A 26,341-nucleotide genomic window follows, 5' to 3' on the forward strand; every position below is an offset into this window, starting at 1 on the left:
GCCCCCCAGGCATCAGCTGGGGGCCTTACCGTGGAAGGTGCTCCGGGTGATCTGTCCCCCCATCTCAGGCAGCAGGCGGCACGGCCACCTCCGTTTGGCCGGCTGGCCTCGTCACACCCTGGCCGCCAGCTCCTCTCCTCCTGCCGCTCCTCCTCCCCCGCGGCCAGCAGCCGGCATGGCAGGGCTGAGCCTGCCCCTCCCTGGCTCTCTCCCCAGCACAGCTGACTGCCTGTGAGGCCAGCCACACACGCATACACACACCCGCACACATACACACATGCACACCCCTCTGGCCTTGCTCACCACTGCCTTCCGGCTCCCACCCACTCTCAGAGCCTCCCCCACCTCCGCGCTGGTACAGGCAATGGGATCTGTCATGTTTATTTACATAAGGAGGAGGAGACTGGAGGCTTCCTGAAATAGCCGAGCTCCAGAGAGCACTGGAGATGCCCCAACCAGAGCAGATACACACACACACACACACATACACACACATATGCACATTCTCCATCACACACCTCCTCACTGGTACACACACACACACAACCCCCTACAGTCACTCACATGCCATATGTACCTTCTACATGCAGACACTGGACAAGGTGATAAGTATGCCGTGGGAGCAGCACAGACGTCTGCCCTGCCCTCATGGGGCTGGCAGTCTGGCTAGGAGAGCTGAATAACAAACAGCTAACACAGGCTCTACCACAAGTGCTTTGGAGTATGAACTCCTTCAGTCATCATGGGCTGGATGGAGAGGTCCATATTACTGTGTTATCAAAAGGTGCCATTGTTAGTATTATCTTACAGATGACAAAGCTGAGACAAAGAAAGGTTACTGACCTAGGAAGTGGCAGGGCTGGGATGCAAACCAGGGTCCATGCTTTTACCCCCATAACAAATCGTCCCTTTGCTCTCAAGCATATACAATCACAACCAATATATACAGACCATACTATGTGACTACACCAAGTCACATGTACATGCACAAACACAGTGTCATACATACTCATGAGCGTTTACCACAAGCATGCACACTTAGCTGCCTTCTGCCCACAGACACACTCACTCACACCATTCCATACCACCTCGCAATGTACATGCTTCACACATGCACATTCCCACACACTCATGCAGTCCTGGAGAAATCTTGAGGTGCAAAACCTGGCACCCCATACTCAGGGGAGAGGGAAAGATGCAGGCAGAAAAGGCAGAGGTGGCAGAAGGCAGGCCCCTCCAGCTCAGCAAGCATGCCAGGAGCTCAAGTCATCACCAAAATAGTGGCTGCTGTGCATTGAGTGCTCATTGCACACTGGCACTGCACAGTCTCTCTGATTTATATTCCAGGTGGCAGGGATCACCGTTATGTCCATTTCACAGGAAAGAAAGTCGAGGCTCTGAAAGGCTCAGAAACTTGCCTGCAGTTGTCCAGCAGGTCACGGGCAAAGTCAAGACTTAAGCCTGGGTCTACGGACAGCCTCACAGTCCATCACCCTTTGCAGGCTCTCTGCAAGATAGGGGCCTCTCCCAGGAGAACAGGACAGCTCCCTCCTCCTGGGCCCCAGCCTGGCCCTCAGCCGCTGTCCTCAGGTCAGGGATCTGGGTTCCCAGAGAAAGATCTGGGTGGGGAGGGAAGGCCAATGGGTAGAAAGGTGGGGCTAGGGAAGAGCCATGGAACAGGCAGAGGTGCCCCATGTCAGATGGAACTGAGAGGCCTGGGCACCATGAGGGGCTGTGTTCAGCCCTGAGACCTTACTTCAGGACCTTACTGCTGCCAGCACCTTGCATGGCTCTGGGGGAGGGGCATTCAGGCTGACCTAGGTCATCAGTCAGAGGGCTACGCAGGACCTGGGTGAAAGGCCCATAAGCCCAGCATGCCAATGCTCCTCGCAGACCAGAGGCAGGCCTGAGACTTCTCCCTGGAGAAGCTGCAACACCTGATTCCACACAAGGCTGCCCCTTTGCTGGTGATAATGTCTAGCCACATGTATACACACGCACACACACATAGTTCCTCTGGAGTGGGGAGGGAGGCTGAGTCAAAGTCTGACAGAGAGGAAATAACCCAAACTGCTTTTGTGAGATAAATAAGCATAACAGCACACACAAGGCCTGACTGTGTGCCAGGCAGTCCTAAGCACATTACACACATTAACTTGTCCAATCCTCAAGAGATGACCCCAGCACCTTTCACAAATAAGGAAATCGAGGCAAAAAAGAGGGGGCTCTGGAGGCTGTTCCTGCAACAGCAGAGTCAACACCCCTTAACCTGCCTGCTTGTTGATGCGCCTGCCTGGGCCTCTCCCTCCCAGCCCCTCCCACACGGCCAGCCTGGGCTTCCCACCCACCGAGCCCTGGGAACACCTCTTCTGGAAAGCCTCCTTAGGGCCCCAGGTACACAGTGAGTTCCCCTTTCTGGAGCTCTTCTCTCCTGTGAGCCCAGACTATGCCTCTCCCAGACCCTCATCTTACTCTGTCCTACACAGAGACAGCCATGGCCTAACTGTGGCCTTATCTGCTTGCTCTGGCTTCTCCTGGGTACACCTCAACAATTCAACTTGACCAATGTTTATTGAGTATCTACTTACTAGGTGCCAGACACTAAGCTGGGGGTGCAATGGTGATCAACAATAGACAGGCCCTGGCTCTTGTGGGCTTACAGTCCAGAGGGAAATAGACATTTATCAAGTAGTCTCACTAAGGAACATATAATCAGAATCCTACAAAAGTGTTCTGAAAGAAAGGAGCAAGGTTCTGGAGGGCTCAGGGCAGGCTTTCCTGAAAAGCAATGGAAGTATAAATAGATACGTCCACACGTTGTGGAGGTAGGTTAGGAGGGAGTGCTCCAGAGGGTGAGCACAACATGTGCAAAGGCCCTGTGGCTGAAGGGAGCCCTGCACATTCAAGAACCAAGGTTGGTATGGCTGCAGCATGGACAGCAGGAGGAGCCTGGGGAAGTTTTCTAGTAGAAATCCATGGTGGTCTGGGGACACACCAGGGGGGCTTCAAAGAGCAGGGTGAATAATCTGGCCTTTTTTTCAGAGCAATAGGGAAACCCTGACAAGTTTCTGCAGGAAGGCAACAAGACCAGACCTGCATTTCTAAAAGGTCACTCTGCCATCTGGTGAGGAGAATGCATGGGAAAGGGCAAAAAGGCACCAGGGGAGATAGTGGCTGCATCCAGCAGCATGGGGCACACCTGGCTCACCTGCACTCCCCCTCAGGCCCTGCATCATGCCTGCAAAGAGCAGGCACTTTGGAAATAGCTCACAAACAGAACTGAATTCACATCATTATCTGGAAACAGGACTCAGGGAAAGTAACCAAGCAGGGGGTGTGAGGGCTCAGCATACCTACAGTCCCTCAAATGGGCACTGTAGCCCCTCTCTCTAGCCCCTTGAAAATTAGGTAATTAGTTGGGGGTGGGCTGGGCGGCCCCTGGGCCTTCACAGCAACACTCTCTTGAGGGGTTGCCCAGCAGCCTTGGGTCCTGTTTCCTACATTCTACTTCCCCTATTTAAATAGGAAGTGGTGATGTCCTGGGTCTGAGGGTGTCTCTACTACCTCCTCAGAGCTGTGGCCAGGCCTCCACAGATGATGCAGCCGCCAGTGCTACACCCCTTCTGTTTTGTTCCCTGGGGCATCCTATAACATTCCTATTACAGGATTCTGTTACTAAAAGGATCCTGTTACTAAAAGGGGCAAGAGAACCACTGACCTCCATCCTCCATTCACTAATCAAGCACTCACCATGACCACTAGCAACCCACTGCTGAGCAAGGCCCGACTCCCCGCCCTTCAGAAGCCAAGCAGAGGCCATACTGGATCAAGGAATGAGGTTTCTGTGGTTATAGTTGATTTATTTCAGTGTTCTATGCTACAGCCAGAAAGGATGGAAAGGGGATGTGAAAGAGGAATGGAGACTCAATTGGCAAATTTACAGAAGAGGTTATAAATGCTACCATTTACTGACCACATCCTATGTGCTAGGCAGGGTGCCGTGTTTCCCATACATGATCTCACCTCATCCCCACGACATCCCTAAAGGATTATAATCATCCCCATCTTGCAGGCTATAAAACCGAGGCTCCAAGAAATTACACCAAAGGCAAGACAAGTTAGAACTCAAACCCAGACTTGCCCATATCAAAACTCATGCTCTATCTAGGAAAGGGCAGGGGCAGGGCTCTACCTGCTTAAGGAAGAGAAGACAAGGGTATCATAGACTTTCTCCTTAAGGAACCAGAAGGGTTCTATGTGGAAGCAGAGCTAGGAATTTTCCAGAGGACAGAGGATAACATCTAGGGGAGGAGCTTAAATGAAGGCCAGAGAGACAAGACTAGATGTCCTGTCCATTAACAGGAGGGCCCACCCTGGAAAGCTTGTACAAGGTAGACAGACGCATCTGTGACCTGGCAGGGGGCTGTGCCACCTCAAAGCACAGGCAGAAGTCAGGGCTGGATGTGCACGTGGGGAGCAATCTACCCAACAGATATCCTGCCAGGCTTCAGAAAGAACCCCGTCCCATTCTGGTTGCCCCCCAAGCTGCATCTGCCTTCTGGCCCCACTGAGGGAACCTCTACCCCCTGGGCTCTCTGAACAAACTCTTCTCTCCAAACCGTCCCCACCACCAGAGCCCTCCTTGTCTCCCTGCCATCGCCCTGTCCCGGGAACCCCCTTTCCACTCGCTCCTCTTCCCTCTTGGGTGCCTTTGTGGTTTCCATGGTGGGCTACCCAGCTCAGCCCTCCCCTTACCAAGTCCTTTCTCATCCATGTCCCCCAAGGCCAGCGCCTGCATCCCTAGGCTGAGCTAGCTCTCTCAGAATTTAAAGTCTAGGGCAGACCCAGCAACTGCAGAGCAAAACATGGGACAAGTTCACCAGACAGTAAAAACCTTCAGAATTACAAAATTCAAGATCTCTGAGTGGGGAGGAGCCTCAAGAGAGCCTGAGGTCCTTTAGGCAGGCCAAGAAGTAATGTGCCCATTTCACAGACACAGCAAAGGAGGTCTCATAATTTGCAGACTTTCCCATGGCCACATAGTGGGTGGATGATAAGGAGGACTTGAACTCAGGTCTAATATCTTAACATGACACATAGGTCAGCACACGGGAAGGCATGGAGATAAGACTGGACAAGGAGAGGGGATAATTTCTCTTTGTGAGGTGAGCAGAGGGGACTGGTATCTGGAGAGATTCACAAAGAGAGGCCAGAGAGCAGAGGAGGCCCTGCTGGGGAGGAGCTGGAAGGCAGCTCCCGGTTGCTATAGTGTCTTTTTCATCAAGAACAAGGGATAATTTGATTGAGCTGATGAGTCATCTGGCATTTGAGGCTTAAACTGACCTGCCAGGGCCATTCTCCCTCTGCTATCAGAGTAGGCCTGGCACTGGAGAATGGGAAGCAGGGAACCCCACCCTAAAGCTTTCACCCACATCCAGAACCAGGATGAGAGAAGAAGAAAGCACGGTGCACACAGAGATGAGGACAAAGCCACACAGAGACAGACAGAGATGGAGAGAGTGAGCTACATGCTGCAGAGAAACTGGAGCCAGGGAACCCAGAGGGCGTCCTCTGGGGCAGGGACAGGTGCCCCACAGTGACAGCTGCCAGCCGCCCAGGATGATGGGAACACAACAGGTGCAGAGGCGGGGCCAAACTGAAAGGCAATCTGAGAAAACAGCCCTGAGTGGGTGCCCCTCCCAGGCTCCAGGCCCAGCACCCAACAGCCTTTCTCAGACCCTCCAAGACACAAACACACCTACTCCTGCTCCCCAGTAAGGGCCTCAGGGCCTCCTGACCAGACAGAGGGGTCACCGTCCCTGCAAGGCAGAAAGAACAGAACAAGGAAGAAACCAGGTTTCATACCCCAGGACAGAGTGTTCCAGATGGCCCCCACACCCACAGAGCCCCTGACGGGAAGCAAACATTTGCTGCTGATAAGATCTAAGTCACCAGCCAGGAAGGGTGGGTGATGTGTCCACTCCACCCCGGTGGAGGGTGGGAGCTCCTGTCTTCAGGTCAGACAGGCAAGCTTTACCGCCATGTGACTGGGCAAGCGACGGAATCGCTGAGGCCCATGGTTGGCCCACCAGGTAATAGGAACGACTGCTGTAAAGGCTGCTGTTCGGAGACCCAGAGAACTCAGGAATCTAGGTGGAATCGGGAAGGGCTAAGGTCCCTGACCCAACCTCAGGGGAGTGACTTAAGATCCCTGATCCAGGTACAGCACTAAGTATAAATGTTAGGACAGGCAGAAGTGAGGGAGGACCGCCTTAATGGAAAATGACAGGCTAGTAGCACTCACTCAGCACCACTTACCCTGCACCATCCCTGTTCTCAGCTTCACTTGAATTACTGCCTGCTCACCTTATGCAAATGCCATTTCAGAGTGCCCGCCTTATGCAAATGCCATTTCAGAGTGTGTAAGTTCTTCTAAGTCAGCAGATTGAACCAGAATGAATTTTAAACTTGAAGCCAGCCTTGTCCAGTGACCACAAGTGATAAATTACCAGGCTCTGAATTCATAAGATGCTCCTTAACTTATAACCTTGCCAAGGAGAATGAGGATGGGTGGACAATGAGACATTTACGGGGAAGCAGAGCCAGAAAGCGGAGGAGATCCAAGGTGACACAGTGGACAGGACACATGCTGGAGCAAGACATGAGCCTCGTGCACCTGAGAGGCATAAACACACTGGACTGATCCTGCTGCGCCTGCCTGGATTCTGCCCGGATTATGAGAAACGCTGGCAGCTGACAGCAGAAGGTTAAATCCCTCCTCTACAGGCAGAGACCACCCTCCCCCACTTGACCCTTTCCCTCTCTCCCTCTTCTCTCTCCATCTCTCCCTCTCCCTCTCTCTCTCTCCCTCTCTCTCTCTCTTTCTCTCTCTCTCTCTCTCTCTCACACACACACAGTCACCCCTTGTGGTACCCAGCCCGTGGCCAGCTGAAGCCACCTACAGGCTGGGAGGCCCCCCTGTACCCTCATCCTCAGGAGTCTGCCAGCTGAAGCCACCTGCAGGCTGGGAGGCCCCCCTGCACCCCCATCCTCAGGAGCCTGCCCCTCGGACCCTCTCTTGCTGCTGCCCCTCCCAGGTCCAGCTTACCGAGGGGTGGCAGAACCCAGGACAGCCTGCCTTGGTCCTCACCTCTGCCCCTGTGTCCTGGCCCTGGCCCTGCCTCCTGCCCATTGCTGGAGCCCCTCACCCCAACCCTCAGGCTCAGACATGGGCCATTAGCAGGTGTGAGAGAGCTGGCAGCGGAACCCACGGGCCAGGCCCTGGGGCTGGGCATTCCCGGAGGGCCACTGGCAGCCAGACCCCCAGGATCCAACAACACTAAGCACTCCTCAGGGCAGATCCACATTAGGTGCTCTGTGGGCGGCCGCTAAGGGCAGGTTCTGGAGTAGGACGGCCTGGGTTCAAATGCTGGTTCTAGCCCCTAGTGGGTGTCTATTTTCTCTTCTGCATATGGGTTGATGACTATAGTGCCTACCTCATAGGTGTACCTGAGGATGCAATGAGTCTGCGTACTCAGTGTGCTCAGAACAGGGTGGGACGCACAGAATGTACCATGTCCGTGGGAGACTGCTGGTGAGACACTTACAGTCCTGAATTGTATACAGAGGCCCTGGCATCGCCCCACATTACAGATGAGAAACTGTGACATGGAGTGGGAAATGGCAGAGTTGGGACCTGACTTCAGGGCAGCCTGTGCTCTTAGGCTCTGTGTGGTATACCTCCCAGGAGGGTGGGCAGTGGACACTGGCCAAGCCAATGGTCATGGGTATAACCTTTGGTGGAGACTGGACTGGTGACCACAGAGGGCCCAGACCAGATCATGGTGCAGGGGTAGTGCTGGTATGTGGGAAGCCTTTCAGAGAGGCTGAGGTGTGAGTCCCAGGGGGTGAGGAGAGTGGGGCTGAGTTCTTAGAATCCCCAAACCGAGAGAGGGACCTCTGCCGGGAGCTGCTCTACCAGCTGTTCTAGCAGATATCAGAGTCCAGGAGTTTGCCTCTCTGCCAGGTGGCCTCTCGGAATAACCACCCAGCTCTTAAAAACCACAGAACATTTTCAACAAAATCTTACTGTATTTGCAAAAGCACCCCATTAGGCACCACGGAGCAGATGCTCATCCCTCTTAATACATGAAAAAAACAGAGTCTCAAGGAAATGGAAATGAATTGCCAAGACTAGAAGATGCCAGAGCCTGTTCAGAACCCAGATCGCAGAGTCAGGAGTCCAGGCTCCAGGGCTTTGTCTATACTCAGTGCTGTCCTGAGGAAGGCCACCTTCTGAGGAGCCCAAGCTCAGCACAGGCACAAATGTAAAAATCGCTGATCTCAATATTAGTGGGCTCTGGACTTTGCCTGTGGGCCTCCACAGTCATCATCCAGCTCTGTCTGGGTCCCTGACATACATACAAGCACCCACCCACAGGCCTCACCCCGGCCAGGGTCTGGGCCCCCTCCCTAATGGGGGGTCAGAGGGGACTCTGAGCTCCAGGAGCCAGAGCTTTATCCCATACTCATGTCCAAAGGGGAAGAGGAGATTCACACAAATGGGTGCCAGCTCTCATGAGCCCTGAGGCACAAACTTGAAAATGCTCTGAAAAACAAAAAGGGGGACTCCACATCCTTTTCAGGAGCAGGGGGCTCAGCCTGGCTCTGACACAGGAGCCTCTGCTCCCACAGAGCCAGAGTGACCAAGCTGAGGTCCAGCCACTGACCTATGCCAGCTCTGTGCCTGCCACCCAGGTGCCATGACCTGCAGCACAGCGGTCACTGGCCATGCTGGCTGCAGAGTAAGGGCAAGGCCCTGCACAGAGGCACCTGTGACTGGTGGGGTCTATTCAGGACCTCTCAGGGGAGGCCAATGGCTTTCATGCCCACTGAGCCCCTGAAGGAATTCTAGACCCTGCCACTGCACCTCCAGTCCTGGGCCCAGGCTGAGTCCCTGACCCCAACCCCAGACAATGTCACATTGCATCATCAGGAAGCCTCACAAACACGGGCTCTTAGTCCCTGAAGGCCTGCGGACCATGAGCACACAGCTGGCTCCGTGCTGGCAGCCCCTTCCTCTGGAGTCAGAGCTCAGATACGGCTGACCAAAGGCAGCGCTTGGGACTGTGGTCTGCCTGCCAAAGGATAGCCCAAGAAGGTCAGAACCCAGGCTGAAGGCAATGACAGAAAGCCCACTTTCCTCCCTGCGACTGCCCCCTCTCCAAGTTCGCAGGTTCTTCCCTTGCTCCCACCTTCCCTTCCTCTCTCCGGGAACATATCTAGGCTCCTCCCCCCCAAGACGCCACGCCCCTCAGGATTACTTTCTTCCTGCCTCCCTCCAGCTGCTGCAGCCCAGCTTCAGGCAAGCCCGCAGAGACCCCAGCAACGCCCAAGGTAGACTCTCCAGCATCGGAGTTTAGAGGAGAGAGGGAGTCCCCTTTGCCCTCTGGGAGTCAGAACTCCTGGGTCTCAGGCAGGTCCTGTGGCTCATGGTTCAAGTGGACCAAGGCTTGTGAAGGCTTGCAAAGACTTCCTGGGTCTGGGGAGACTCAGGCAAGTGGCCCCTGTTAATGTCTGCATATGATCCGCCCTCCTGGTGGGAATAAGGGCTCTAGGATGTGGGTTAACTCAGCTGCTGTGTTGGGCACCCTGCTAGGCAAGCAGGAGCCGGGATTACTCCCAAGGCGCCCCCTACCCTCCCTACAACAATGCCCCATCCCTCACAACTTCAACCCTGCTCAGCCAAACCCACTTCTCCTGCCCAGGGGAGAGCAATTTTTCTCACAGCCAATTAAGGGAGGTGGGCTACATTAGCCTTTGTCTGGTGGTCTATTTTTACTAGGCATGATACCATCTCTGTAATTCACTCTGTGACCTAGGGCACGTCAGTCCCCTCTGTGGGCCAGTTTTCACAATTGTAAAGTGGAGACATTGAGCTCCCATGTCTTTAGCTCTGAACCGGGAGTTCCCTGAATGGGCATGTGGGAGGGACCTCATTTCAGGGGAGGCAATCAGCAATTCCTGCACTGTCTGAAGCAGCCCCTGCCTCTCCCGCCTTTCCACCAATGTCTGTGGGAAAACCAAGGATGGGCCAGTGTGCTCCTAGCTGGGTATCACTGCTTCTCAGTCCTCTTCATGACCCCACGCAACATGGGTACTTTACCGAAGCTTACCTGGCTCACCCTCGAGTTCTACTCTCCAGGCCAGAAGTCTGGTGACAGCCTGGGTTCCCCCATCTGCGCAGTTACCGTGTCCTATAATCGATCCCCTGTACTCCCAAAGTTCAGGCCACCAGCATCTTCCCAATGTGAACAGTTCTTCCAGTTGCCTGTGGCCTCCCATCCCCCTTCCTCAGGCCTGCCAGGCTGACCCTTCTGCCTGACTAATCTGGCTGTGCCACTGCCCAGCTCAAAGCCCACAGCAGGTAATAGACCCTCCTTTGGGAGATTTCAGGTCCTCTGTAACCTGGGCCCAGACCATGTGTCTGACCTTACTTCCTGTGACTTCCCCCATACCGAGGACCTACACTCCATGCACACAAACCATGTGTGCATTAGGACGTGGCTGCCCACACATGTCCACGGCTCTGTGAACAGTTTCTCTACCTAGAATGCCCCCCACCTCACTAGTCACTGAAAAACTCCTACCTCACCTTCATCTCTCAGCTCAGAGGGCTCTTTCCTGAGGTCACCCCGATGTCCCAGGGCAGACTAGCCCTTCCTTCTCCAAGGCATGTCTGGCCCTTTGTGCAGCCACAGCTCTGTTGGGTCCCCTTCCCATACTGGGAGCGACTGTGGGCAGATAGATGTCTTTTTAGCTCTGAGTCCCCAGTACCTAACATAGTGGACGCTGAGTAGTGTTCATATGTTTTATGAAGGAAGCAAGAAAAGAAGGAGAAGAGGAGGAGGAGGAAGGATGAAGAAGTCTCGGGCTGGTAGTGGGTGGTCTTTACTTGGCCCCATCTGCCCCTTCTCCAGGCTCCAGAGCGCAGCCCCCCGAGGTCACCCTCCCAGCCACGATGCCCCAGGTCACTGTGGACCCAGTGGTACCGGAAGGTAACAAACTGCCTGGCTGTGACCTCCCGCTCCCTGCGGGGGCCTCCCTCAGTACTCTTGGCAGCACCAGCCAGTGCTCACTCAGATAGAAACAGCCACGAACCAAGCAGCCAGGTGTGTCCTGGAACACTGAGGAACCAGAGCCATATCTGCCCATCTTCCCTGAAGGCAGCAGGACACTACCCGCCAGCCCCAAGCCCCCCACTGCGGACCTGCAAAGAGGAGATGCTGCAAACTCTGTGCCTGCTTCCCTCCCAGCCTCTCCCGGATTAAGGCAGCAGGGTGATGAGCCCCTCCAGCTCGTTTGCGAAAACCATTTATAGCAGCACATTCAAACCTACGCCTTCCAAGAAGAAAAAAGCCCACTGCAATTGCCTGTGGCTTCCCAGTCTGTCATTTTCCTTCTCTTTTTGCTTTTTATTTTAATGGCAGAAAGCCGTGCTCAGGAGAAATCTACCCTGGCTGCTCCTGGCAGCACAGGAGTGGAATTTTTCCTCCAAACTGAAGGATGATGAGCAGCCATCCCTCAGGTGTCATGACTTATTAGTTTGCAAAGTCTACAACATCTAGGAGTTATTCAGTCTTCCCAATAACAGCCCGAAGTGACTCTGGCCAGCCCCCATTTTACAAATAAGGAAACTAAAGCTCAAATTGATTAACTGACTCACCCAAACCACACAAACTAGTAAGTAAGTGATTGCAGCTGACTCCCCAGCACCTGCTCTACTCCAAGCTGACTGTGGTTCTCAACTTTAGCTTTATATTAGCATCACCTAAGTTAGGAAGTTATAAAACCACTGATGCCTGGTCCTCCACTCCCGGCCAACTCATACAGAAACTCAGAGGGGGGCCCAGGCATAGGTGTTTCTAAAAGCTCCCCAGTGGTTCTAATGTGCAGCCAGGACTGCAATCCACTGGTGTAAACCAATCACAATGGTTCCATTCCCCTTGCCACTGACTGGGTCAAGAATGGCCATGTGACCCACATCTGGTCAATGAGGGACAGTGGGAAATCTGCAAAACCCTCTGAGAAAGCTTTCCTTGTTCCCTAAGAAGAAGCACTAGAGAGGGGCTGCTCTTCTCCCTCTAGACAGTGTGTCCCTGCCCATGATTCCTGGGACTGCCATGGCCGTGATGCTGCCAGTCCACAGGAGCCAGCCCATGGAGCAGAGCAAAGGGACGGAAAGAACCTCATCATAGAGCCCTGATTCCCCCAACCCTGAATCCACCTGTGCAGGTCAGCATTGCTACTTGCAGTGACAGCCGTGAGCCAGCCGCAGCCACCTTTCTCATTCTCCCACCCCGGTTATCCCCTCTTAGATCTCCCACCACAGAAACTGAGGGCTCCAGCTCTGGAATCCACCCCAGTGTCTGCTTCCAGCCACGGTTCCCACAGTTGCTCCCAGCTGATGTCAGGGACACTAAGGCAGGCCCACTCCTAGGGGCCATGGGACGCCTCTGACCAAAGGCCCTGGCTTGGGCTTGAGTATACTCTAAGACCTTGCTGAACATTCCTTAGAATTCACTGCAGTCCAAAATGCTGCCACTAAACTTCCTTCCCCCTCTCCTTCCCTCATGGGAATACTTGCGCTGGGGTCTGATGGCTCACCCAGCCTCTCCCTGCTTCTCCCCGGTTTTTTCTTACAGAGGCATTTCCTCTGATTTTTTTTATTCATGTTAAATCTTCTTTTGATATCTGCTTAACTGCTTAATACATGACCTAACACATAACCTTCACCACTTCATGCCTGGACCACTACAACAACCTCATGAATGGCCTACCCACCTTTGAATACCTCCCAACCTATCACCAAACCTTGCGCAAACCATGCTACTCCCCTCCTCAAGAACTTTCAACTCTTTCTTGTTTCGTATACCATCATGTTTAATTTCCTCTGCCTTTCTTTGCAGGTACTGCCAACTCTGACCTGCCCCACCAGCCTACCCTGGCCGAAGACTGAAATCCATCCTTGTTGTTTCACATACATCCCTGGAAGCTTGCCCCATGTGGAGGCAATGCTGGCTGTTTGCAGGGCAGAAACGGTTGGCATGGCCCAATGAACAGTGACGCTGCCCTTGACCTGAGGACCAGCTCCACCCATTTCCACAGATGTTCCTCAGTGACAAAGCCTCCCTCAGCCTCCCTTTCCTTTATTTACTCCCCCATGGAATATTTAACAAGATAAATACATTTTACACACAAACAATCCTCCATTAACAAGAAGTGAATCTTTTCAGTGACTCTTATGATAATGAAAATGATAATTATTCACAATTATGACAATATAGAGAGGAGGATAATAAAAGTCACAATGGTTGTGATAAAGAGTAGTAGTGATTAAGTATGAAAAGCAGGCATAAAAAATATTGTAACAGTATGATCTCAAGGACAGAAACTTATATGCAGTAGATCCAACTTCCCTTTGACCCATTGCCATATTAACTAAATTACTTTAGGAATTGTATTTGGTTGCTTGGAACAAAATCCAAAAGTAACATGGATTTTTAAACACACAAGGTGTTTTCTCTCACATAGATGTCTGTGGGTAGGCAGTCCAAGGCTAGGGTGGTAGCTCCATAGTCATCAGGGACCCAGGTATTTTTTTTTTTAATCTTTCTACTCCACCATTTCACATGACACTTCAAGGCTGATTCATGGTCCAAGGTAGCTGCTGAAGCTCCAGCCACCTTGTGCACATTCCAGGCAGGAAGCAGGACAAATACGGAAAACCAAAATTAAAGGAACTATACCAGCAATCTGCTCCTCTTTAAAGGGACCTTATTCAAAGTCCACCTGGCAATTCTACTTTACATTTCATTGAATGTAATTTACATTTAATGGAATGTAATTTACATTTCATTGAATGCAGTTACCCAGCTACACCAAGCTTCAAGGGAAGCTGGACCATGTAGTCTTTGCATTAGACACATTGCCTACTCAAATAAAAATAGGTCCTCAGCCATAATGATGAGCTCCATCCCCTCTAGGAAACATTATGAATGATGCTCACAGCACGTAGACTCTTCAAAACTAGGGGGGTATCCTGGTATACCTGCACACCCTTCTGCTGCCTCCAGCTGAAATGTATGCTCAACATGAGAAGTTGTGTTGTCCAGTGGACAGGTTGATAGGCCAGAAAACTATGTAATTTATTTAAATATTATATAAAAAGTATCAAAAGTCTCTTTTAAGAGAATGAAAAGACAAGACACAGACTGGGCTTTGCAGATCATTGCAAAGTACATATCTAATAAAGAATCCACAATATGTAAAGAACTCTCAACATTCAAAAATAAGAAAGCAAACAGCCAAATAAAATATAATGGACGAATGAGAAAGAAGGAAATCCTGCCATTTGTGACAAGTTGAATGAACCTTGAGGTCATTACGCCAAGTGAAATAAGTCAGAAAGAGAAAGACAAATACTATATGGTATCACTTATATGTGGAATCTAAAGAAGTCAGATTCAAATAAACAGACTAGAATCATAGTTACCAATGGTTGAGAGATGGGGGAAATGACGAAATATTTGTCAAAGGGTACAAAGTTCCAGTTATAAGATTAACATGTTTGGGGATCTAATGTACAGCATGGTGTTTATAACTAATAATACTGTATCATACATTTGACCTTTGCTAAGTAGATCTTAAACATTCTCAACACACACACAAAAATGCTAATTATGTGATAAGGTGGAGTTGATAGGTAATACTATGGTGGTAATCATTCTGCAATATATAAATGTATCAAATCAACATATTGTGCACCTTAAACATACACAATGTTGTGTCAATTATATCTCAATAATAAAGCTGGGGGAAATGGGCAAAAAATTCAATACATACTTCACCAAAGTAGATATAAGATAGCAAATAAGCACATGAAAAAAGTGGCCATTAGTTATTAGTCATTTCGATAGTTATTAGGGAAGTACAAATCAAAACCCTGATGAGATACCACTACGCACCTATTAGAATGGCCAAAATTAGAATGACTGATCATATCAAGTGTTGGTGAGAATGTGGAGAAATTAGAACTCTCATATGAAATACATGGTGATAATATAAATGGTTACAACCATTTTAGAAAACAGTTTGGCAGTTTCTTTTAAGTTAAACATACATCTACTATATGATCCAGCCATTCCACTTCTAGGTATTTATCCAAGAGTAAAGGAAATACATGTCTATACATAGATTTGTATAAAAACATTCTTAGCTACTTTATTTGTAATAGCATAAAACTGAAAACAACCCTAACATCCATCAACAGGTGAACTAACAAACTGTACATCCATACCATGGAATACCACTGAGACAAAACAGAATGAACTATTAATACACACCACAACATGAGTGAATTTCAAAATAAGTCTACTGAGTAGAAGAAGCCAGAAGACGGTACATTTTGTATGATCCCATTTATATATAGAACTCCTTAAAAATGCAAACTAATCTATAGTGCCAGAAAGCAATCAGCAGTTACTTTAGTATTTGGGACTTGGTGGGGCAGGGAGGAGTGGAAGAGAGGGATTACTGAAGGCACAAGGCAACTTCCGAGGGTGATGGAGATGTTCATTAACTTGATGGTGCTGATGGTTTCACAGATAGACATGTTTGTCAAGACACATAAAATTGTACATTATAAATATGTGCAGTATGTTGCATACTAATTATACTTCAATAAAGCTGCTTTTTTAAATGCATTAAATAAAATGGGTGTGAGAGGAGGGGGTAGAGAAAACAAATTGTTGTTCCTGTAGAAACCAAGTTGAATCAATTCTCAAAAAAATTAAAAATTGAACTACCATATGATCTAACAATTCCACTTCTGGGTACATATACAAAATTTGAACTGAAAGCAGTGTCTGAACAGACATTTGTACACCTATGTTCATGGCAGCATTATTCACAATAGCCAAAAGATAGAAACAATGCTAGTGTCCATCAACAGATGAATAGATAAATAAAATGTGTATATATTCAATGGAATATTATTCAGCTTTTAAAAGGAAGGAAATTCTGACACATGCTACAACATGGATGAACCTTGAGGACATTATACTCAGAGAAATAAGCCAGTCACAAAAGGACAAATATTATATGATTCCACACATATGAGCTACCTGGAATAGTCAAATCCATAAAGACAGAAAGTGGAATGGTGATTGCCAGAGGCTGAAGGCAGGGGGAATGAGGAGTTATTGTTTAATGTATACAGAATTTCAGTTTGAGAAAGTGAAAATATTTCTGGAGATGGATGGTGATGATGGTGGCAAAATAATGTAAGTCTAAGTCTAGTTAATGCCACTAAACTGTACATCTAAAAATGGTTCAGATGTAAACTTTATGTTATGTGTATTTTATCACTATAGACTGGGTCCCTCCAAAAACACTGTCAAATTATATGTAGGCAAGACAACATCAAAATAGTATCCAAAAAAGAAATTAAGAAAACAATCCTATTTACAATGGCAGCAAAAGGAATTAAATACCCAGGGATAAATTTACCCAAGAAGGTGAAAATTTGTACTTAGAAAACTATAAAATTATGAAAGAAATTGAAGATGACATCAATAAATGTAAAGATATTTCATATTCATGGACTGGAAGAGTTAATATTGTTAAAATGACTATACTACTCCAAGCAACCTACAGATTCAATGCAATCCCTATGGCATTTTTCACAGAAAAAAATTCTAAAATTTATATGGTATCACAAAAAATCCCAAAAGCCAAAGTAATCTTGAGCAAGAAGAGCAAAGCTGGGGGCATCAAAATTCCTGACTGCAAACTAGAACAAAGCTACAGTAATCAAAATAGTATGGTACGGCATAAAAACATACATGTAGACCAATGAAATAGAATAGAGAGCCCACAGATAAATCCAAGCATTTAAGGACTCCAAGAACACAATGGGGAAAGGTTAGTCTCCTCAATAAATGGTATGGGAAAACTGGATATCCATATAGAGAATTATGAAACTGGACCCCTATTTCATTTCATATATAAAAATCAACTCAGAATGGATTAAAGATCTAGATATAAGACATGAAACTATAAAAGTAATAAAAACACAAGGGGAGGCTGCCCTGAGCCCTCAGGTAGCTGTCCTAGAGAGGTTTAAAGATGGCAGTGTGAGAAGTGAGAGAGAAACTTCCTCCCAAAACCACATATAATATGAATATACAGCAAAAACAATGAATCCTGAAAGAGCAACCAGAAAGAAAACTGCAACAGACTGCCTACATCTGGGGCAAAGAGAAGACCTCATGGAAAAGGGCAAAGTAGAAAAGCAGCAATCTGGCAGGAAAGCTGCCCCTCCCCAACCCAGCTCACTGGTGGGAAGAGAAGGGGAGGGATAGAAACCTAGGACTGCTGAACACCCAGCCCTGGAGATCTGCTCCAGTACCATGAACTCACATTACATGGTGCTCTGGAGATTAGTGGGGTTAGGAAGCAGACAGGCAGAATACTCAGAGAGACTGAGACTCCAGCTGCTTATGGAGAACAGGTACCCACAACCGGCTGCTCCAGGACAAAAGAAAGGAGGGTACTTTGAAAGACTCCCACACAGTGAAAGGACTGCTAAAGGGGCAAGGATTACAAAGAGATTGCAGCTCAGGAGAAAGGACAGGCAGAAAAGTCTATCCCAGCACACTAACCCAGGAGATGGGGAATTTTCAGGAGCTTCAGACACTCCATCTCCCTGGCTGGCAACTCATGCCAAGGACTATCACCATGACATGCAGACTGTTGCTACTTCTACCTAGCCTGCTCCAGTTCACAAACCTGCTGCCCCTGCCATTACACCAAGCCAGCCAGAGGGTGGCTCCACCTATAGCAGCTACAGGGGCATAATGAAGAGGCTCCTCCCTGCACACTTCATCCACTGGCCCTAGCAGTTGAGGCAGGGACTGTGGCCAGGAAGAAGGAAAGAGCTCTTTCCTTCCAACAGGCACTGGTGCTGCTCACATGCGACCCTGGCCATCACTCCAGGTGCTGGGAAGCTCCATAGAGTAGGGCTTCTGGCCTGAGAGAGGGTGCTGCCTGCACAAAGTTATTATTCCAGAGTAATCAATGCAAATATGAAATGGCAAAAGAAATGGCACAAACCAAAATCCCACAAACACCAGAAAGAGGGCTAAGTGAAACTGATACCCCAATCTTTGTGACAAATATTTCAAAATAAAAATCATAAGGATGCTCACAGAACTACAGAAAAATATTCAAGACCTCAGGGAGGACTTCAAGAAAGAGACAGAAACTTTGAAAAATACAGTATTTGAAATGAAACATACAATGGAGGGATTTAAAAACAGATTAGATGAGGTAGAGGAGATGATAAAAGAAATAGACAATAGAAAACAGGAATACAAAGAAGTTGAGGCACAGAGAGGAAAAAAGGATCTCTAGGGAATATTAAGAAAACTATGTGACCAATCCAAACAGAAAAATATTCCATGATAGGGATACCAGAAGAAGAAGAAGAGAGAGAAAGGGAGGGATAGAAAGTGTCTTTGAGGAAATAGTTACTGAAAAATACTCCAATCTGGGGAAGGAAATAGTCTCTCAGGCCATGGAACTACACAGATCTCCCAATAAAAGGGACCCAAGGAGAACAACACCAAGACTTATAATTATTAAAATGGCAAAGATCAAGAACAAGGACAGAATATTAAAAGCAGCCAGAGAGAGAAAATAGACCACATACAAAGGAAAACCTGTCAGGCTATCATCAGACTTCTCAGCAGAAACCTTAGATGCCAGAAGGAAGTGGCATGGTATATTTAATGCAATGAAGCAGAAGGGCCTCGAACCAATTATACTATACCCGACAAGATTATCATTCAAATTTGAAGCAGGGATTAAACAATTTCCAGATAAGCAAAAGTTGAGGGAATTTACCTCCCATAAACCATCTCTACAGTGTATTTTGGAGAGACTGCTATAGATGGAAGGAAGTGCTCCTAAGGCTAAATAGCTGTCACCAGAGAAAACAAAACCACAGTAAAGGAAGCAGACCAATTAATTATTAAGCAAATGCAAAATTAAATCAACTACCCACTAAGTCAGTCAAGGAATATACAAAGAGTACAGAATATGACACCTAATATATAAAGAGTGCAGGAGAAAGGAAAGGGAGGGGAAAAAAACAACCTTTAGACTGTGTTTGAAATAGCATACTAAGTGAGTTAAGTTAGACTATTAGATAGTAAAGAAGCTATCCTTGGACCTTTGGTAACCATGACTCTAAAGCTTGCAATGGCAATAAGTACATCTCTATCAATAATCACCCTAAATGTAAATGGGATGAATGCACCAATCAAAACACATAGAGTCTTTGAATAGATAAAAAAAAAACAAGACCCGTCTATATGTTGTCTACAAGAGATTCATGTAAAACCCAAAGACATACACATACTAAAAGTGAAGGGATGGAAAAAGATATTTCATGCAAATAATAGGGAGAAAAAAACAGGAGCAGCAGTACTTGTTTAAGACAAAATAAACTTCAAAACAAAGAAAAAACAAGAGAGAAAGAAGGACATGACATAACGATAAAGGGGTCAGTCCAACAAGAGGATATAACGATTATAAGTATCTATGCACCCAACATAGGAGCACCTATATACATGAAACAAATACTAACAGAATTGAAGGGGGAAATAGAATGCAATGCATTCATTTTAGGAGACTTCAACACACCACTCACTCCAAAGGACAGATCAACCAGACAGAAAATAAATAAGGAGACAGAGGCACTGAACAACACATTAGAACAGATGGACTTAACAGACATCTACAGAACATTCCAGCCAAAAGCAGCAGGATACACATTTTTCTCAAGTGCACATGGAACATTTTCCAGAATAGATCACATACTAGGCCACAAAAAGAGCCTCAGTAAATAAAGAAGGATTGAAATTGTACCGACCAGCTTCTCAGACCACAAAGGTATGAAACTAGAGATAAATTATGCAAAGAAAACAAAAAAGCCCACAAACACATGGAGGCTTAACAAGCTCCTAAATAATCAATGGATCAATGACCAAATTAAAACAGAGATCAAGCAATAAATGGAGACAAATGAAAACAGTAACAGAACCACAAAATCTGTGGGATGTCGTGAAGGCCATGCTAAGAGGGAAGTATATTGCAATACAGGCTTACCTAAAGAAAGAACAATCCCAAGTGAGCAGTCTAAGCTCATAACTAATGAAACTAGAAAAGAAGAACAAATGAGGCCCAAAGTCAGTAGAAGGAGGGACATAATAAAGATTAGAGCAGAAGTAAATAAAATTGAGAAGAATAAAACAACAGAAAGAATCAATGAAACTAGGTGCTGGTTTTTTGAGAAATAAACAAAAATAAACAAACCCCTAGCCAGACTTATCAAGAAAACAAGACAGTCTATACACATAAACAGAATCAGAAATGAGTAAGAAAAATCACTACAGACACCACAGAAATACAAAGAATTATTAGAGAATACTATGAAAAATTATATGCTAACAAATTGGATAACCTAGAAGAAATGGACAACTTTCTAAGAAAATACAACCTTCTAAGACTGGCCCAGAAAGAAACAGAAAATCTGAACAGACCAATTACCAGTAATGAAATTGAATCAGTAATCAAAAAACTGTCTAAAAACAAAATGCCTGAACCAGATGGCTTCACTGCTGAATTTTACCAAACATCCAGTGAAGACCTAATACCCATCCTCCTTAAAGTTTTCCAAAATGTAGAAGAGAAGGGAATACTTCCAAACTCATTCTATGAGGCTAGCATCACTCTAATACCAAAACCAGGAAAGGACACCACAAAAAAAGAAAATTACAGACAAATATCCCCGATGAACATAGATTTAAAAACACTCAATAAAATATTAGCAAACTGAATTAAAAAATACATCAAAAACATCATCATAATCAAGTAGGATTTATTCCAGGGATGCAAGGATGATACAACATTTGAAAATCCATCAACATCATACACCACATCAACAAAAAAGACAAAAATCATGATCATCTCCATAGATGTTGAAAAGCATTTGACAAAATTCAAAATCCATTCATGATAAAAAACTCTCAACAAAATGGGTACAGAGGGCAATTACCTCAACATAATAAAGGCCATATATGACAAACCCACAGCCAACATTATACTTAACAGCAAGAAGCTGAAAGCCTTTCCTCTAAGGTTGGGAACAAGACAAGGATGCCCACTCTCCCCACTTTTATTCAACATAGTTCTGGAGGTCCTAGCCATGGCAATCACACAACACAAAGAAATAAAAGGCATCCAGACTGGTTGGGAAGAAGTTAAACTGTCATTATTTGCACATGACATGATAGTGTACATAGAAAACCCTAAAAAACCACACCAAAACTACTAGAACTAATAACTGAATTCAGCAAAATTGCAGGATACAAAATTAATACACAGAAATCTGTTGCATTCCTATATACTAATGATGAACTAGCAGAAAGAGAAATCAAGAAAACAACTCCATTTACAATGGCATCAAAAAGAAAAATTCCTAGGAATAAACCTAACCAAAGAGGTAAAATACCTATACCGTGAAAACTACAAGACACTCATGAGAGAAATTAAAGAACATATAATAAATGGAAACACATCCCATGCTCGTGGATAGAAGAATAAATATTGTCAAAACGCCCATCCTGCCTAAAGCAATCTATAGATTCAGTGCAATCAAAATACCAACAGCATTCTTCAATGAACTAGAACAAATACTTCTAAAATTCATATGGAACCACAAAAGACCCCGAATAGCCAAAGCAGTCCTGAGAAGGAAGAATAAAGCTGGGGGGATTACACTCCCCTACTTCAAGCTCTACTACAAAGCCACAGTAATCAAGTCAATTTGGTACTGGCACAAGAACAGACCCATAGATCAATGGAACAGAAAAGAGAGCCCAGATATAAACCCAAGCATATATGGTCAATTAATATACAAAAAGGAGCCATGGATATACAATGGGGAAATGACAGCCTCTTCAACAACTGGTGTAGACAAAACTGGACAGCTACATTTAAGAGAATGAAACTGGATTGTCTAACTCCATACACAAAAGTAAACCCAAAATGGATCAAAGACCTGAATGTAAGTCATGAAACCATAAAACTCTTAGAAGAAAACATAGGCAATAATCTCTTGAATGTAAACACAAGCAACTTTTTTCTAAACACATCTCCTCGGGCAAGGGAAACAAAGCAAAAATGAACAAGTGGGACTACATCAAACTAAAAAGCTTCTGTACAGCAAAGGACACCATCAGTAGAACAAAAAGGCATCCTACAGTGTGGGAGAATATATTTGTAAATGACATATCCAATAAGGGGTTAACATCCAAAATATATAAAGAACTCACACTCCTCAACACCCAAAAGCAAATAAACCTATTTAAAAATGGGTAGAGGATCTGAACAGACACTTCTCGAAGAAGAAATTCAGATTGCCAACAGGCACATGAAAAGATGCTCCACATTGCTAATTATCTGGGAAATGCAAATTAAAACCACAATAAGATATCACCTCACACCAGTTAGGATGGCCAACATCGAAAAGACTAGGAACAACAAATGCTGGTGAGGATGTGGAGAAAGAAGAACCCTCCTACACTGTTGGTGGGAATGTAAATTAGTTCAACCATTGTGGAAAGCAATATGGAGGTTCCCCAAAAAACTAAAAATAGAAATACTATTTGACCCAGGAATTCCACTCCTAGGAATTTGCCCTAAGAATACAGGAGCCCAGTTTGAAAAGCACATATGCACCCCTATGTTTATCACAGCACTATTTACAATAGCCAAGAAATGGAAGCAACCTAAGTGTCCATCAGTAGATGAATGGATAAAGAAGATGTGGTACATATACACAATGGAATACTATTCAACCATAAGGAAAAAACAAATCCTACCGTTTGCAACAACATGGATGGAGCTGGAGGGTATTATGCTCAGTGAAATAAGCCAGGCAGAGAAAAACAAGTAACAAATGATTTCCCTCATTTGTGGAATATAGCAACAAAGCAAAAAAAACAGAAGGAACAAAACAGCAGCAGACTCACAGACTCCAAGAATGGACTAGTGGTTTCCAAAGGGGAGGCATTGGGGAGGGGAAGAGGGGAGAAGAGGTGGGGAGGGAGGGAGAAGGGGATTGAGGGGCATTATGATGGGCACTCATGGTGTGGGGGGGGGGTCACAGGGAAGACAGTGTAGCACAGAGAAGACAAGCAGTGACTCTGCGGCATCTGCTATGCTGATGGACACTGACTGCAGTGGGGTGGGGGGGGCAGGACTTGATAATATGGGTGAAGGTAGTGACCACAGTGTTGCTCATGTGAAATCTTCATAAGATTGTATATCAATGATACCTTACTAATAGAAGAAAAAAATAAATCAATAAATAAAACATAAGGGGAAGCCTTGATATTGGTTTTGATGATTACTTTTTGGATATGATCCCAAAAGCACAGAGAACTAAAGGAAAAATAGGCAAGTGGTATTGCATCAAACTAAAAGACTTCTGCACAGCAAAGTAAGCAAGCTATCAGAGTGAAGGGCAACCTACATACAAAATGGGAGAAAATATCTGCAAACCATACAACTGATAAGGAGTTAATATCCAAAATATATAAGGAACTCAAACAACTCAAAAGCAAAGATCGTGAATTTTTTAAATGAACAAAGGACCTGAGTAGACATTTTCCAAAGAAGACAAAGATGGCCAATAGGTACATGAATCATAACTAATCATCAAGGAAATGCAAATTAAAACCACAATGAGGTATCACCTCACACCAGTGAGATGGCCATTATTAAAGACAAGAAATAACAAGTGTTGGTGTGGATGTGGAGAAAAAGGAACCCTTGTACACTGTTGGTGGGAATATAAATTGGTGCAGCCACTATAGAAAATAGTATGGAGGTTCCTCAAAAAATTAAAAGTAGAAATACCATATGATCCTGTAATCTCACCTCTGAGTATACAGTTGACTCTTCAACAGTGCAGGGGGCTAGGGGCACCAACCCACCCACCCAGGAGAAAATCTGCCTACAACTTTTGACTCCCACAAAACTTAACTACTAATAGCAAGTAGAAGTCACTTGATAACATGAACGGTTGGTTAACACAGATTGTATGTTATATGTATTATATACTCTATTCTTATAATAAAGTAAGCTAGAGCAAAGAAAATGTTTTTTTAATTGTCAACAATCACCAAAACTTTTTCCAAAATATTTATTTAAAAAATCCATATATAAGTGGACCCACACAGTTCAAACCCTTTTTGTTCAAGGGCTAAGTGCATATCCAAAGGAAATAAAATCACTAGCATGAAGAGATATGTGCATTCCCATGTCTATCGCAGCATTATTCACAATAGCCAGGATATAGAAATAACCTAAGTGACTGTCTACAGACAAATGAATAAAGAAAATGTGGTATATATATCACATTTTAAAAAGCACATTTAAAAACCACATTTAAAAGCTTTTAAAAGGAAGGAATGCCTGCCATTTGGGACAACAGAGATGAACCTGGGGGACCTTATGCTAAGTAAAATAAGCCAGACAGAGAAAGACAGATCCTGCATGATTGATTTACATATAAACTCTGAAAAGTCAAACTCATAAAAGCAGAGAGTAGGATGGTGGTTGCCAGGATCTGAGCGTGGGGGAAATAGGGAGATGCTGGTCAAAGTATATATTACTCTTGCAATAACTTAGGCAATAAACTGCTTTGAAAACATCTGTTACTGGTGATGGTGGCAGAGTTTAAATTGGTGACAAGAATGAGGAGGAAGATGCAGTGTGATGTCTGAGGCTGGGAGTACAAAACCACACACAGGTTCGAGGAGGATTTGGGGGTCTTTTAGATAATTTCTTAGAGGGTTCCTTAATCTCTGTGGAAGGGATCAGACCCAACCAGCCCCCAGAGGCATGAGTGATAGAGCCCTGGCACTGACTCCCAGGGGCTCCCAGAAGCCAGTGAGTCCAGGATTTGTTTGAATTCCACCTGTTGTGATTATCCGCCTTTGGATACATCCTAGCCCTGCCCAAGGCACTGACAGGAAGAATTAAGAGAAGAAAACGGATAACTTTTATTAAGCACCAGACACAACCACGGGCCATGACATACACACCACGTATCTCATTCATTCCTCACTACAGCTTGTCAAGGCAGGGAGTTGACTGCCGACCACCCTTTCTTTTGGGAGGGGCAGAGATATAAAAGCTCATGTTTTTTTAGAGTTTTAAATATAAAAGCTATACATGCTTATTATTTTAAAATAAACAAAACAGTACCAATGAGTATGGAATAAAGAATGAAAGCATCCCATCCCCCCACACCACTCCATCCTTAGCTTATTCCCCGGAGGCAGCCACTGGTGACAGCTCGGGGGACATCCACTCAGCATCCACTCAGGTCTGCGTTTGCATCAACAAAATCTGTACGAGTGGGTGACTAACAGATACACAGGTAGATACCAAGGTATGAGATCACAGAATAGTTGTTCTAAATATCTGCATCCCCCACCCCCTCACCTTCTGGTCATTTTCAAATGCCTTCAGGCTTTCTCTGGCAAACCTATTTTAAAATGTTAACAACCCCAGACTCCCAACCCATAATCCCTTTTCCTGCCACACCCCATGATTTCTCTCCATAGCACATTTATCACCATCTGACGCCCCATATGCCACCTTTTTTTTTTTTTTTTTTGGTCTGTGTTTCCTCATAAGAATTTCTGCATGAGATATGGAATTTGTTCCTTACTTTATCCTAGTGTCTAGAAGAGTGCCTGGCTCATAGTAGGCCCTGAATAAATATTAATTGGAAGGGAGGGAGGGGCAGGAGAGAGGGAGAAGGCAGAAACTATTAAAGTAATACTCTAAATGCAAATAGTATACTATCACATTGTGCATATCACGTGATTTGCTTTTTTTTCTCTTAACAATATAGTAGACTTTTTTTTAATTACAGTACCGCATAGTATTAAAAACTGCAAAGTATTCCTGTGTATGGAGGTGCTATCGCTGACTTAACCCACTCCCTTCTTCTTGAAACCCTATGTGTGCAGTAAGTGGGGAGGGGCTGTAATGAGGTGCCCCTACGGCACTGGGCAATAAGCTTTTCCTGAATTTCAGTCTATAAAATCTACTGGTCGCAGATCAGAGCACACAAAGTTACCCTCAAGAGACCAAGCAGCCCCAGACCTGGGGGAGTCTTAAAGGAGACCTGCCTGGA

General features: G+C 45.9%; 1 protein-coding gene across 2 annotated transcripts in view; it reads right to left on the reverse strand.

Moving 5' to 3' along the window:
- NEURL1 (neuralized E3 ubiquitin protein ligase 1) overlaps positions 1 to 26,341 on the reverse strand; it is a 91,928-nt gene that overhangs the window by 46,630 nt on the left and 18,957 nt on the right. The window contains exon 1 of one of the 2 annotated variants that reach the window (XM_017660111.3): positions 30 to 357. The exons of the other annotated variant lie outside the window; for it this stretch is intronic. Within the exon in view, the coding sequence (XP_017515600.1) occupies positions 30 to 63 (34 nt within the window). The 5' untranslated portion in view covers positions 64 to 357. Of the gene's footprint in view, positions 1 to 29; positions 358 to 26,341 lie in introns of those variants that run through there. 2 annotated transcript variants of the gene reach the window in all.

Source organism: Manis javanica, chromosome 7, assembly GCF_040802235.1.
Source record: "Manis javanica isolate MJ-LG chromosome 7, MJ_LKY, whole genome shotgun sequence".
Taxonomy (NCBI): Eukaryota; Metazoa; Chordata; class Mammalia; order Pholidota; family Manidae; genus Manis; species Manis javanica.